This window comes from Schistocerca serialis, chromosome 6 (assembly GCF_023864345.2).
Source record: "Schistocerca serialis cubense isolate TAMUIC-IGC-003099 chromosome 6, iqSchSeri2.2, whole genome shotgun sequence".
Lineage (NCBI taxonomy): Eukaryota > Metazoa > Arthropoda > Insecta > Orthoptera > Acrididae > Schistocerca > Schistocerca serialis.
In genome coordinates this window covers 227,872,281-227,888,672 of record NC_064643.1, presented here as the reverse complement: position 1 = coordinate 227,888,672, position 16,392 = coordinate 227,872,281, and the positions used below count along the sequence as shown (strand labels likewise).

The 16,392-nt window shown below is 43.0% G+C and overlaps 1 protein-coding gene across 1 annotated transcript in view; it reads left to right on the top strand.

Moving 5' to 3' along the window:
• The window catches only part of LOC126484294 (uncharacterized), a 143,372-nt gene that overhangs the window by 101,421 nt on the left and 25,559 nt on the right, over nucleotides 1–16,392 (top strand). The window contains exon 6 of the mRNA XM_050107720.1: nucleotides 14,307–14,415. Coding sequence (XP_049963677.1) covers nucleotides 14,307–14,415 — 109 coding nt within the window. The remainder of the gene's footprint in view (nucleotides 1–14,306; nucleotides 14,416–16,392) is intronic.

Below are 16,392 nucleotides of genomic sequence, written 5' to 3'. Positions count from 1 at the left end.
CCCCACCCATGGTTCCCTACAAATAAGCACTAAATGTTAAACACTAAATGCTTGATGGTAAACTCTAAATGCTTAACGCTACATTCTTAACGCTAAATGCTTAACGCTAAATACTTAACGCTAAATGCTTAACGCTAATCATTAAACACTTATGTTAAATTCTAAGTGGTAAATCTAAATGCCTAATAATAATGGTAAATGGTAAATTCCTATTGTCTAACGCACAATGCCTTTTGATTACTGACCATTACCCCTCAAAATATATCAAGTTGTTCCAGAAGTCAATCAACTTTCCACAAAGTGTATCAGTCCTCAAATATATCAAATTGCGTCTCAAACTGCATCAAGCTGCTTCAAAAGTGTGCTGGGTTACATCAGAAGGGTATGGAATTACCTTCAAACTGGGTCAACTCGTCCAAAGGTGCATCATACTGGCTCCTCAAACTGCAAAAAATTGTCCCAAAACTTCTGTTGCATCTTCGCAGTTGTAAACATTATGAGCTCCTGCGCAACCACATCAGAGAGTTTGCTACCATGTGCAATCAGGTTACGGAAATGTTTAACTCATACACCACCGATTTCTTCAAATAGCCTACTATTTTGTCAGATTCCTGTTTTAGCTACAGAAAGAGCACATTTGTTTTAATAAATTCTGTATCAATGAACAGTTTTCATATACAAAAAGGACTGTTAATCAATACATTTTTGTACTTTGTTAAGTGCGAAAAATAAATCACTGTTGTTAAAGGAATGACATTCTTTTCAATATACTAGTCGACTTAGGTATAACTAACTTGTGTAGCACTTCCTGTTCTTCTTGGAAAAATTTTACACAGGCAACCATTTTCAAAGGCTCTCAACATTTTATGGTAAGATTTACATGTTTCCCTCAGTATGATTAGCATCACTGCCTTCAGTGCTTAAGGACATGTATTTGAACCCAGTACCACCTCAAATCTTTCTGAGATAAGAAGGTGTGGAATGTGGTTGCACAGGTTGGAGAGGTGTAGTACTTTGTTGCACAGGAGCTTGCGATATTTACATCTTTGAAGATTCAACGGAAATTTTGGGGGGAATTTGATACAGTTTGTGGAGTCAATACGATACAGTTTTGGACAAGTTGATACAGTGAGCGCTAATTTGATACTTTTTTTTGGCACCTCAATGCAGTTTCAGGGGTAATTTCATACAGATTGAGGAATAATTTGATACATTTTGAGGTAATTTGATACACTTCAGAGCAAGCTGATACACATCTGAAGCAAGTTGATACAGTTTGAGGGCTAATGGTCAGTAGTTAATACATATTGTGCATTAAGCGATAGGAAGTTACCATTTATGGCTTAGCATTTATTGTTAGACATTTAGCATTTACTGTTTACCACTAAGCGTTTACTGTCTAGTGTGTTGAATGTAGAGTTTAGCGCTCAGCATTTACTAGAAGATGGACATGACAGGATGATATAAAGCACACTATTTGTTTATTTCCTTCTACTTGGATTTTTAATATTGAGCTGGGAAAAAGAGGGGAATTATGACACACACAGTTAGTATGTACATCAGTAATGTAATTGGACACAAACTTTCCATGCTATGGTTGGAAAGTGTGGGGGAAGGGGTGAAAAGCACACAATTGATATGCATGTAAGTAACGTAACTTGCTGCCGCTTTTACATCGTAAGTAGTGTGTGTTTTTGATGTTCAAGTGGAGGTTATGTGATTTTTTTCTACATATATGTCACCATTGTTACATATCATTTAAGTACTACCCTCTAATTGGTTGGAAAAAGAGAAGGGAGAGGAGGTATAAAACACACATGATTGATCTGTTTCTATCATCTCTTGGATATTTTATACTGCAATGTGATTTTCTGGAGATAAAGATGGGGAGGGGCATGACTTGATGTGTATATCAGAAATAATGTAATTTCACACAATTTCATTATTATGCTCTGATGAGATGGAGATGGAGGAGACATGGAGTATAAAACACACAAGTGATCTGCATGTAAATTATGTAACTTGACCCATTTTTTCTTTACACTCTAACTGGTTGCAGATAAGGAGATTAGGGTGTGTGGTATAAAACACACAATTAGTCTGTTTCCATCATCTTTGAGTTTTCAGACTGTACTATGAATGGTTGGAAACAAAGAGCACTGTGTTGTACTTGATAGGAGACTGGAAAATTGGGAGTTTCTTAAGCTTGTACTGTCACAATTAGGTTATTTCTACTATCAGGCATTTTTCATTGGATCTTTTGGTTTAATACTACACTATGACTGGGTGCAGACAAAGCCTGGGAAGATACGAAGGGGATGAGGGAGGCGATATGATTGCATCATGAGGTCAAGGTCAAGGTCATTGATCCCTGCCCCTGAAAGTAAGCAACCTGCTCAAACACTTGGACTTTTGAAGGTCATGTAAGTGCAAAGTGTGCCAAGGTTACTATAGCTCTACTACTTGGGTGCTTCCATAACTAATGTAGCCAAAGTGTTAAAATATGCACCATATAATGATTTGCATCATGTACAGGATAAGCAGATAAAAGATCATCACTTTAAATGCAATGTGGATGGAAGTGTGTATTGAGTGTTCGTGACAGACGATCATTGAACAGGACTCTGACGAAAAAGAAGAAAACGACGGTTGCAAAATTACTTCAGGACTGAATGCTGCACTTGAAAATCCTCTCAGCGCCAGAACAACATGAAGGCACCTCTATAAGCTGAAAATTGCAGGCCAAGATGGATGTCCAAAACCACACATCAGTGGTGAAAATGCCCATAACTGGAAAATGTGGTGATCAAGCCATAAAATATGGAGCATGGAGCAATGGAGGGAAGTCATTTGGTCTGATGATTCTCGTTTTACATTGTTTTCAACTTCTGATGCAGTATACATTGCAACAGTGAAACGTGGTGGTGGCTCAGTGATGATTTTGGCAGCCATAATGTGTCATTCCATGTGACCCAGAGTTTCTATACAAGGTTAGCCTTCCTGACAAGAATAATATGACTATTTTGGCTAATCAGTTTCATTCCATGGTACAATGTTTGTTATGTTGTGTTCCGAAACGACAGGACCCCTGATCACACAGTTCATATCGTCTAGGACTGGTTTCATCAGCACGAGAAACAATTGTCACATCTGCCCTGGTCTTCACCAGGATTCAGTATTATCGAGCCACTGTGGCCTGTTTTGGGAAGATGGACACATGAACTATATCTGTCTCCCTCGTCGTTTTAGAAGAAAAACTGGTATAAAATTACCTTGAAAACCATACAGGACCATTATTCATCCATTCCAAGACGACTTGAAACTGTTCTGAATGCCAACGGTATTCCTACTACGTATTACGTATGGTAATGTGTTGTGCTTTTGGTATTTCCACATTTTGTCCATATCCGTGCACTACGTAGCTTGAGTATGAAGAACTGTCTTCGATCACTCACCTTGTCTTTAATTCAGTGAATAACTAGTAGAATGACCCGTCAACATCTACTGGGCAGCCAGTGGAGATAATTCATGAAGATGTGTTGAGGCACAATGTTGACACTGTCGACTAATTGACTGAGTGGAGCCGTACTGCTGCTCATATACACGGTGGGGGAATGTATGATAACTTCATAACTTTTTCTGTGATGTGCAGAAGCAAAACACTGTACGTGTTATGTGCACCCTCCATTGTGTTTGACCATAACCCTGTAGCTCCCCATGGGGGCTGGCCTAGCTGCTTGGCGCCCTCTCTGTGTGTGGCTGCGTCTCGTATCTGCTGGCAGACACAGAGAAATCAAGAGAAAGAAACAGAAGCGAAAAATGGATTATTTTTGGTAAACTAAACAAAGTTTTCAAAACCAAGGTTCCGATTTGTCTGACATGGAAATTGCAATCAGCTTGTATTACGTAGCAACGCGAGGGAGAGGAGATGAGAAGGGGAGGAATAGGTTCCCGGGGGATGACGCTGTGCTGGTGAAAATAATCCATACGCAATGAGAATTAATCCAATTTGTTTCTTGCAGCCGGCCGCGGCGGCCGAGCGGTTCTAGGCGCTTCAGTCCGGAACCGCGCGACTGCTACAGTCGCAGGTTCGAATCCTGCCTCGGGCATGGATGTGTGTGATGTCTTTAGGTTAGTTAGGTTTAAATAGCTCTAAGTTCTATGGGACTGATGACCTCAGATGTTAAGTCCCATAGAGCTCAGAACCATTTGAACCATTTTTTTGTTTCTTGCAGGTGCAATGTAGAATGTTTGCCTACTTGCAGGAAATGTTCGTATCCTTTTCTTTAGATGATAATGGCTTTCCTACTGACTGACGTTTAAGCTATGATGTCTGTCTCCTTCCTTCCTCAATTATTCATGCAGTGTATGGAAATACACTGCATGACCAAAAAAAGGTGAAGTACCTGGACGACACAGTCGGATGCTCGTTCATGAGTATCGGCGAGTTTTAAAGGGGCCTCATTTGGTCCACTACTGTCGTACTGTGCAATATCATACTGTGCAATATCATACTGTGCAATATCATACTGTGCAATATCATACTGTGCAATATCATACTGTGCAATATCATACTGTGCAATATCATGGTCCGTGGGGCATTCAGATGTGAGTGTGGATTAATGTCCAACTGCATGAGAACGTGAAGGCAGACAGACATTCTCTTCGTTTGCATCTGCATCTGTCATCCGAGAGCAAGTAATGGGCTTCGTGCAACGTTCTGAATCATCCCGTACCACTGCTCGGAGACTAAAAGCAGCCGAAATTGAAAGTTACCGTCCCATGTTAACACCACAGCGCGTATGGCTGCGTTTGGAATGGCAGTGTGATAGGGAGATATAGACAGCTGATGAGTAGCAGCAATGAATCTCAGTTGCGCTCTATGTCGGATGAATTACACGATAAAATTGACAACAATAAAATAAAATGGTTCAAATGGCTCTGAGCACTATGGGACATAACATCTTAGGTCATCATTCCCCTAGAACTTAGAACTACTTAAACCTAACTAACCTAAGGACATCACACACATCCATGCCCGAGGCAGGATTCAAACCTGCGACCGTAGCAGTCCCGCGGTTCCGGACTGCAGCTAGAGAACCGCACGACCACCGCGGCCGGCGACAACAATAAAGCTCTGAATTAATTTTAGCAAATAGCTGACGTTTTAACAATTGTTGTTTTTGTGGTCTTCAGTCCTGAAACTGGTTTGATGCAGCTCTCCATGCTACTCTATCCTGTGCAAGCTTCTTCATCTCCCAGTACCTGCTGCAACCTACATCCTTCTGAATCTGCTTAGTGTATTCATCTCTTGGTCTCCCTCTACGATTTTTACCCTCCACGCTGCCCTCCAATACTAAATTGGTGATCCCTTGATGCCTCAGAACATGTCCTACCAACCGATCCTTTCTTCTGGTCAAGTTGTGCCACAAACTTCTCCCCAATTCTATTCAATACTTCCTCATTAGTTATGTGATCTACCCACCTAATCTTCAGCATTCTTCTGTAGCACCACATTTCGAAAGCTTCTATTCCCTTCTTGTCCAAACTATTTATCGTCCATGTTTCACTTCCATACATGGCTACACTCCATACAAATACTTTCAGAAATGACTTCCTGACATTTAAATCTATACTCGATGTTAACAAATTTCTCTTCTTCAGAAACGCTTTCCTTGCCATTGCCAGTCTACATTTTATATCCTCTCTACTTCGACCATCATCAGTTATTTTGCTCCCCAAATAGCAAAACTCCTTTACTACTTTAAGTGTCTAATTTCCTAATCTAATTCCCTCAGCATCACCCGACTTAATTCGACAAATTCCATTATCCTCGTTTTGCTTTTGTTGATGTTCATCTTATATCCTCCTTTCAAGACGCTATCCATTCCGTTCAACTGCTCTTCCAAGTCCTTTGCTGTCTCTGACAGAATTACAATGTCATCGGCGAACCTCAAAGTTTTTATTTCTTCTCCATGGACTTTAATACCTACTCCGAATTTTTCTTTTGTTTCCTTTACTGCTTGCTCAATATACAGATTGAATAACATCGGGGAGAGGCTACAACCCTGTCTTACTCCCTTCCCAACAACTGCTTCCCTTTCATGTCCCTCGACTCTTATAACTGCCATCTGGTTTCTGTACAAATTGTAAATAGCCTTTCGCTCCCTGTGTTTTACCCCTGCTACCTTCAGAATTTGAAAGAGAGTATTCCAGTCAACATTGTCAAAAGCTTTCTCTAAGTCTACAAATGCTAGAAACGTAGGTTTGCCTTTCCTTAATCTTTCTTCTAAGATAAGTCGTAAGGTCAGTATTGCCTCACGTGTTCCAGTATTTCTACGGAATCCAAACTGATCTTCCCCGAGGTCCGCTTCTACTAGTTTTTCCATACGTCTGTAAAGAATTCGTGTTAGTATTTTGCAGCTGTGGCTTATTAAACTGACTGTTCGGTAATTTTCACATCTGTCAACACCTGCTTTCTTTGGGATTGGAATTATTATATTCTTCTTGAAGTCTGAGGGTATTTCGCCTGTTTCATACATCTTACTCACCAGATGGTAGAGTTTTGTCAGGACTGGCTCTCCCAAGGCCGTCAGTAGTTCCAATGGAATGTTATCTACTCCTGGGGCCTTGTTTCGTCTCAGGTCTTTCATTGCTCTATCAAACTCTTCACGCAGTATCGTATCTCCCATTTCATGTTCATCTACATCCTCTTCCATTTCTATAATATTGTCCTCAAGTACATCGCCCTTGTATAGACCCTCTATATACTCCTTCCACCTTTCTGCTTTCCCTTCTTTGCTTAGAACTGGGTTTCCATATGAGCTCTTGATGTTCATACAAGTGGTTCTCTTATCTCCAAAGGTCTCTTTAATTTTCCTGAAGGCAGTATCTATCTTACCCCTAGTGAGATAAGCCTTTAACAATAGATATCAGAAATCAAACCGTTTCTGTTGAGCAAATGTTCCCCGTAATTGAAAAACTTCTCTCAACTGCAGCAGATGCTGGTAAACTAAACCATTTGGGAATACTGCAACACGAAGTATCAGTCTTTTAGGACAGATTAAAAGTTGCTTTCCACTTCTCTATCAAATAGGTCATCAATATTGATGGTGTCTTTTATGATTTCATTATCAACCATCTTAAGCTTTAAAAAAATCTCTTATGTTTGGTGAAACAGTACCAGTAATAACAATCCTATATTTAGCTGTTCTCACGTGATTTTTAATGCCACCCTTTCCCTCATGTGCAACAGAAAATTCTGCAGCATACAGTGCGTAATAAACACTTTCGTTGTTACTGTCATTACACAATTTCAAAAATTTGTATTCTCGTTCCAAGTTAACATTAAACACACACTTTCTTTTGCTCATCTCTAAAAGAACGGAGAAAAAACGAATTGAGATGAAATGATTAAAAACGTCTAGACAACCTAAACGCGTTGCACATTGATCTTGCTTTGATGCCAAATGACTCTCCGTCCAGGTCAGAGCTTGAGAGAGGGACGACGTAAGAGGACGTTTAAAAACGGGATGTGAAACATCTAGGCAAAAAAAAAAAAAAAGTACTCGCCGGTCGTAAAATTCTCGAACCACTAACTTTTTGGCTGACCGGGGTGGCCGAGCGGTTCTAGGCGCTACAGTCTGAAGCCTCGCGACCGCTACGGTCGCAGGTTCGAATCCTGCCTCGGGCATGGATGTATGTGATGTCCTTAGGTTAGTTAGGTTTAACTAGTTCTAAGTTCTAGGGGAATGATGACCTTATTAAGCCCCATAGTGCTCAGAGCCATTTTTTTAACTAACTTTTTGCAACCCTGAACAGGGCTAAAAAATCAGAACTGTCCGTGCTAATCCTCGACGTATTATAAGCCTATCTATACATGACTCCCTCATCGAATAAAATTATTGTGCACTTGTTATCACTAATTAGAAATGTTTATAACATTAAAATCCTCCAATATAGGTAACTAGAATTTCAAATTGCCACGTGCCCGTTTAACAATAGATTACGATGGACCTATTCATGGGAGTCGAATGTTGGCACGCGCCATTTTGGCAACGATTAGATTGTTAGTGGTGTATTGGTGGGCATCGAGTACTGGCACTGACTGGAATAATCGTTGTCGTTGCATGAGACGTCGATGCGGTGCGCCGCCCTCATAATAACTGCCACAGTATTTGCGAGTGTAGAAGTAGCGTAACGTGCAGCTGATCAGTTCAAGTGGTTCTGAGCACTATGGGACTTAACATATGAGGTCATCAGTCCCCTAGACTTTAAACTACTTAAACCTAACTAACCTAAGGACATCACACACATCTATGTCCGAGGCAGGATTCGAACCTGTGGCCGTAGCAGCAGCGCGGTTCCGGACTGAAGCGCCTAGAACCGCTCGGCCGGACAGTAGAAGACTAGTAGAGCTGTTACTTGTGATCCATATCCATTGCTTGCATGGATATTCTATATTGCGAAAGACCTTGATTATTTGCATGTCGCCAATACCTTGCGACACGACATTGTAAACCAAAGTTAAGTATTTTTAATCTACTTTATTGCAATAAACACCATTAATGTGATTTGGTTGAATTGTTGTATAGCTATCTGAGATAGCAGCATCCATTAGTCACCCCATAAGAGACGATTGGGCAGGACCCCACAAGGTAAATTACTCCGTTTCAGCATTATGACAGCGAAGCACTATTTTCCGCGGCGGTCCCGACACGCCTTGTATAACCTCAAAAAATGTGCTACCATCTGCCGTCTGTGAGTGGCTTTTGCACGTAGACATTGAACGTCTCCGGTGGTTACATTAATGTGATTGTATCTGTGTATTATGGTACAGAACAAGGATGTCGGAATTTATTAAAATAATAGGGCTTTCCGTCTGGTGTAATGTTCGCCTGATAGGATCTTCATCTGAGTCGTGTGCATTCTGGAATATCAGCCTGCTTGTTCCTCAAACAATTGTGACTCCTTCCACGTAATATATATAGGCGGCACTGTGGCGCAGAGGATCCCACCCTTCCCCCTCCACCCCCCCTTCCCCCAACTCCACACCGCGCATCTCATGCGAAGGAAGGGGTGGCCCGCTAAATTTTGGGCTGGAATGCAATTGACAATCCAGCTTTATAATTGATAAGAGCAACGCTTAGAGGCGACGCCCTGGAACCAGCAGCGGTGTTTGCTTGTCCACCATGTTAATGTGCACCCTTTTTCGAGGAAGGTCAACTTTAGTCTGATCAAGATATTTAAAAAATATTCTGATTGGAAGGGATAGGCACAAGTGTTTCCTCTTCTCTCATAGGCCAACAACGAGTCTAGAGCTCTGATTGACCACTAATATCACGGCGTGGGTTTTTCTTGGGGACGTAACAGAACAGGAGGAGTTTCGAGTGGAAAATTTCTCTCTTCTCTAATAAACAAAGAGCCACGAACTTTGGTTAGCTGTCGCTGGTTTTTTGTGGACTTTTGCGATGGGACGCCAGAATTTAGAAAGACTCAAATTTTTTCGGCATTCAGGGTTCGACTCTGGAGCAGTATAGATTTGGGTTGCGATTATGGAGCAATACAGATCCGGGGTCCGAAAGTGGAGCATTATAGAACGGGATTCCGACTCTGGTGCTGTGGAGACTGACAAGTGTTTTGCTTCTGTGTTTGAATTTCGGAGAGTAATGATACCATTAGATCTTGCTTCAAGCCATAGTCATGATTCGTATTTTTGTCACTTTAATTCTTTCCTATTAGGGAGCGAAGGTTGTGTTGTCATGTCTTGCTCGTTACCTTGTCAAGGGCGTGTACACAGTCCAGCAGTCACAATGTGACCACCGTCTATGTTCGTCGTCACTCGCAGATGGAGGGTATACAAAGTTCTCGGAAGGTGGCGGGGGCGTAGAAAACAGTGCTGTAGTTGTCATAATGCGGAACCTGAACGATTTGTCTCACGTGCAAAAGAGCACTGGCTTTCGGAGCAAGGGTAGAAGAAATTCCGAAACGACAAAGTTTGTAAACTATTCCAGTTCCGCCATCGTTAAAGCATACTGTGGACGGCAAAATGATGCCATCCAAAACCGGCGACGAACCAACTGTGCTGCATTACGGGCCATAGATGACAGGGGTAAACGGTGGCTTCGGAGACGTATTCGGGCGAGTAGACATGCTGCTGCTGGGCAACTGACCGTCCAGATGAACCATGAGGCTACCAACAGTGTCTCCTCTACGACAGTTCAGTAGACGATGCTGCGCATGGGCCTCCGCAATAGCCGCTCGGTTCACGCACCTATAATGACTGCCGTTCATTGGCAACGAAGGCTGGAATTTGCACCCCAGTACCGCAACTGAACGTCCGTTGAGTGGTGTGATAGGACCACTTGTCGCCAATCACCTTCTATGCTCCATTGGACATATGCCCGCTGATGGGTATAGCGTGAAATATCCGAAAGCAAACACTCCGCAACAATCGTCGGACCGTTATGGTCGGGAAGGCATTCTGGAAGGCATAAAGCATCAACACACCACGGTAGCATCTACCAGCAGGCCAATGCAACGTGGCACACAGCTCACACAGCTCACTGTGTACATGCGTGGTTCGAAGAGCACCAGAATGAGTTTACCGTACTCCCCTGGCCACCATTCTCTCAGGAATTTAAACTCTATCGAGAATCTGAGGGATCAGTTTGATCAGGTTGAACGCGCCGTGAATCCTCGGCCGAGAAACGGCGCCGGCCGGAGTGGCCGAGCGGTTAAAAGCGCTACAGTCTGGAACCGCACGAACGCTACGGTCGCAGGTTCGAATCCTGCCTCGGGCATGGATGTGTGTGATGTCCTTAGGTTAGTTAGGTTTAAGTAGTTCTAAGTTCTAGGGGACTTATGACCACAGCAGTTGAGTCCCACAGTGCTCAGAGCCATTTGAACCATTTTTTCGAGAAACGGCGCTGGAGTCGGCGTGTCTTCACATCACGGTCGGTACATTCCAGAACCTCGCTGACCTCTCTTTCAGTACGTCTCGCCGCGATCCGAACTGTAAAAGATGGTTATTCAAGCTTTTGAGAGGAAGTCACATTAATGTGAGTGGACAGTGGATTATTTCCTGTGCATATCTCAGAGCAGCCCTCGTTTACCGTGAAAAGGGAACTATTTCTATCCGGTTGTTTAAAGTTGATTCTGTCATTATCTATAGAGATAACACATCTTTTGTATTATACTCCTTGTTTCTTACGAGCCAATCATGTATGTATTATGTGTAACTGAGACAATTTAATGAGTGACATCTATATGACCAGTTTTGAACATGTTTAATTTCCCCCCTTATGCGTAGATTCTTGTGAAATAGATTTGCAGGAATCGAATTTCATTTGCTGTTACTCGGTAGCAAGTTAACCTCTGTCACTCTGAGATTAGGGATTAATCAGTGCCATGAGCGATACTTATATATGAGGCACTTTACTTTCAACAAATGCGTAGACGTTGAATAAATTTCTGTTTATTCTGTGTACTCACACAGTGGATATCTTATTTAGCTTACCCTGCTGGGGTATTTCTTATTAACTATTCTCCTCATCTTGCTAGTTCTGCAAGGTTCGCAGGAGAGCTTCTGCAAAGTTTGGAAGGTAGGGGACGAGGTACTGGCCGAAGTAAAGCTGTGAGGACGGGGCGTGAGTCGTGCTTCGGTAGCTCAGTTGGTAGAGCACTTGCCCGCGAAAGGCAAAGGCCCCGTTTTCGAGTCTCGGTCCGGCACACAGTTTTAATCTGACAGGAAGTTTCATGTCAGCGCACACTCCGCTGCAGAGTGAAAATCTCATTCTGGTGACTGAGCCTGACACGATAATTCCCTCTTTATATGACTTCCCAAGTAATAATAATAGTTTCAACATACATTCATTAGGAAGATTAGGCATAAAGCATGCTGTGCAGAGATAAATAAAAAAATAAAACTGCTCCTCCCCTTTTCAGAAGCTGCTCGTAGTTGCGGCGAAATGAAATGTCATGTTAACTAAAATTTGGAAGCATGTTACGGCGCCAGACGCACTAACACTCATGAATCGGTTTCGTCTGACCTGTTCTAGAGTAAGTCCTTAGTTCCCGTAATTCATCTGTATACCTGCGAGACGTGATATTAAATTGGTCTGAGGAACCGCAAAAAGCTGCTTGCGGACTACGGCAGTTTCGAGAAATCACAGATATCTAAATCAGGCTAGCTAATATCTGCTTTAGACTGTCAAAGTGCCTTGATTTCCGATTTGGTTTCATTCATGTTCTGTGAACGTAGATTACATACATGTGGGTTACACGATATTGGTGCTTTCCCTGTCGTTCTATGATTCATACTCTTTCGACTGTGTTTCTGATGTACATGGCATGGAATGAGTGACCGTAATTTTTTGGGGATATATGTGGAAAAGGTCTAAAATTTCTCATAGAACGGAGGTGTTATTTCTGTGGATTTCAATTACATACGACGCCTTGTGTCCTTCTGATGTAAAAACTAGGTATGAAAGGCACACAGCCAGATGATATATCCAAAATAACTTGCAGCACAGCAGGATGAGAAAAGCGGTAAGACGGATAGATAAAATTCGAGATTGAGTGAGGAAGGCGGTGCACTATTAAATAATAGTTAACAGTGCGTTTTGTTCAGTATGCAAAAACAAGGGTAATTTAAATAGTACAGAAATATACTGACAGCAGACTTGTGGTTTCCGGCGCTCTGTATCTCTCTCCCTCTCCCCACCCACACACCTCATATCTCCACCTCTGGTTACTCACTCTTTTTACTTTTCTCCTTTACGCACTGTATCTTTCGCGCCGTTAGAAGCGTAGCAACCAAATAAGTTTAGTCTGCAAGTGGAGCACAAAGTGTGTTATAAATGACATGTTTAATGAGAAAAATACTGCTGTTGCATTCAATATACGAGAACGCCAGTAAAAACACCGGCGGTTGAGAGCCGTATTCAACTTTCAGAAAGCGACGATTACATTTCACGCTTTCAAACCCTTGAAAGTCCTCGCTGCCTGAGGGATGGAACCGGCAGAGACAGGGCTAGAAAGCACACAGAGAAACATTCACTGGGACCGGAGCGTAGCGCTGAGACATCTGGAGAATCTCGCCTCTAGTGAAGGCGAAGAAGCAGGAGGAAACTGCAGACGATCTAAATATTACAGGAAGACAACATGATGCGGATGGAGTAGAGAACATTTGCTACTAGATGGAAAAACCCGTGGTGTGTTCTAGCGTGTGTTTTTTGTTTTTGTTTTACGGTGCAAAAACAACTAGTTTCATATACGCGCTTGCGCGTGTGTGTGAGCGAGAGCGAGAGAGAGAGAGAGAGAGGTCAGGGAAGGGAAGAACGGTGGACATGGGTGATTCAGGATTCAGATAGTGTGTGTGTGGGGGGGGGGGGGGGGGAGGGAACTGCTGTCTGTCACTTGGAAAAAAGATGTCACTCACATCAGACGATTCCAAGGCCAGCTACTACTACAGACAACGAGGAAATAATACACTGAAGTCACAAGTCATGGGAAAGCGATATGCACGTAAACAGATGTCGGTAGTATCGCAAAGGTGTAAAATGGCAATGCATTGGCGAAGTTTTCATTTTTTTTCTCGGAATATTACATTCCCTAACAATTTACGAAATGGGATGACCCATGCGTCTAGCTCCAACTACCATTCCACGTTCGGAGTCAATTAATCCCTGTCGTGCATCCATAATCACGTCGGGCATCTTTTCACATGAATCTCTTGAATCATGTGAAAAGGTGTCCGACGTGATTATGGCCACACGAGGAGGATAACAGACTTTGAGTGCGGAATGATAGTTGGAGCGAGAAACACAGGACATCCCTTTTCGGAAATCGTTAGGCAATTCAGTATTCCGTGATCCACAGTCTTAAAATGAGCACGTCTAATATAGTTTTTAAGGAATTTATACTAACATCTAGAATTATAATTAACTGATAATGCTGTACGTAGGAGAAACTCCCCCAGTTTTGTGACGATCAGTACAGAAACTTCTTCAGTTGTTAAGATCATACCCCATAACGCTCATCTCTTATGAACCGTCCGTTGGATGGACGACAAATAGCACAGTTCAGTGGATGAGTTTAGTCTACGCACTAGCTTTTGATCGCCGATTCTAATCGTCTGCTAGTCCTACGTCACGATGAGTGTTGTGCAAGTTTCATGACATCAGCTCGCAACCAGCATTGATTCAGTAACTGCTGTGTAAGGTATTCAGCTGTAAACAGTTTTAGCTTTATGTAGTTAAGTACGTGTTATAGGATGTGTGAAGAGGAGTGTCGGCGTGTTTCAGGACTCATGTGAGCTGCAGGTGGACCTTGACGAGTTGCGCCTGCCGTGTGGACAAGCTGAGCTGAGACTGGGCACTGTAAAACTGTGCGGGGACCGCTCCGAGGAGTCCGGTGAGTAGCGGAGGCATTAAGTTAGTCATTACTGATAGCGAGAACAACAGGCAACAAAAAGCCGATTAGTTTTATTTGTTATAAAAAAATACGTCAATTAGTTCATTTAAAACTGGGCGAGATTATACAAGTGAGAGGTCGACGAGGAGACTGACGTTATGCGAGCGCAAATTCTATTGCGTAAATTAAACTACTGATTGTCATTGATTTGATAAAATTAATAGTTTAGATCAAGTCCAACTTTCAGGTTGCTTAAAGGCTCTTGAGATAGTGAATGACCTTGAATATCTAGAATATCAGATCAATAGGCAGTAAATTCTGCTAAGGAAATAAAACGTAGAATCGTCCTGTCCAAACTGCAATGGCCAAACTCATGAAGATATGGCAGAACTGGGCTATAGCCAAAACAATGAAGATGCAGTTGGTAGAATCACTAGTGTTCACTTTCTTCTTATATGGATACGAGACATGGACCGTGGCAGCTAGTGACAAGTGATGTCTTCGAGAAGTTGTGATGCATAAAGATGCTACGCGTAATAAACTGAAGAGCCAAAGAAACTGGTACACCTGCCTAATATCGTGTAGGGCCACCGCGAACACGTAAAAGTGCTGCAACACGACGTGGCATGGACTCAACTAACGTCTGAAGTAGTGCTGGAGCGAACTGCCACCATGAATCCGGCGGTACTGTCCATAAATCCGTAAGAGTATGAGCGGGTGGAGATCTCTTCTGAACAGCACGTTGCAAGGTATCCCAGATATCCTCAATAATGTCCCTGTTTGGTGAGTTTGGTGGCCAGCGGAAGCGTTTGAACCCAGAAGAGCGTTCCTGGAGCCGCTATGTAGCAATTCTGGATGTGTGGGGTGTCGCATTGTCCTGATGGAATTGGCCAAGTCCGTCGGGATGCACAATGGACATGAATGGATGCAGATGATCAGACAAGATGCTGACGTACGTGTCACCTGTCGAGTCGTATCTAGACGTATCAGGGGTCCCATATCACTCCGACTACATACGCCCCACACCATTACAGAGCCTCCATCAGATTGATCAGTCCCCTGCTGACATGCAAGGTCTACGGATTCATAAGGTTGTCTCCATACCCGTGCAAGTCCATCCGCTCGATATAATTTGAAACGAGACTCGTCTGACGAGGCAACATGTTTCCAGTCATCAACAGTCGAATGTCGGTATTGGCGGGCCCAGGCGAGGCGTAAAGCTTTGTGTTGTGCAGTCATCAAGGGTATACGAGAGGGCCTTCGGCTCCGAAAGCCCACATCGATGATGTTTCGTTGAATGGTTCGCACGCTGACGCTTGATGATGGCTCATCATTGAAATCTGAAGCAATTTGCAGAAGTGTTGCACTTCTGTCCCGTTGAACAATTCTCTTCAGTTGGCGTTGGTCCCGTTCTTGCCGGATCTTTTTCTGGTCGCAGCGGTGTCGGAGGTTTGATATTTTACCGGATTCGTGATATTCACAGTAGACCCGTGAAATGGTCGTACGGGAAAATCTCCACTTCATCGTTACCTGGGAGATGCTGTGTCCCGTCGCTCGTATATCGACTTTAAAACCACGTTCATACTCACTTAAATCTTGATAAGCTGCCATTGTAGCGGCAGTAACCGATCTAACAACTGCACCAGACACTTTTGTCTCATAAAGGCGTTGCCAACCGAAGAGCCGTATTGGAAACGTGTATGTTGGAAAGTTGCGGAATGGTCTTATGGTACCAAACTGCTGAGGTCATCGGTCCCTAAGCTTACACACTACTTAAGCTAACTTAAACTAACTTAGACTAAGGACAACACACACACCCATCCCGAGGGAGGACGCGAACCTCCGACGGGGGGACACGCGCGAGCCCTGACAAACAGCCCTAGACCGCGCGGCTACCCCGCGCGGCTGCGCCGTATTCTGCCTGTTTACATGTTCTGTATTTGGAAACGTATGCCTATACCAGTTTCTTTGACTCTT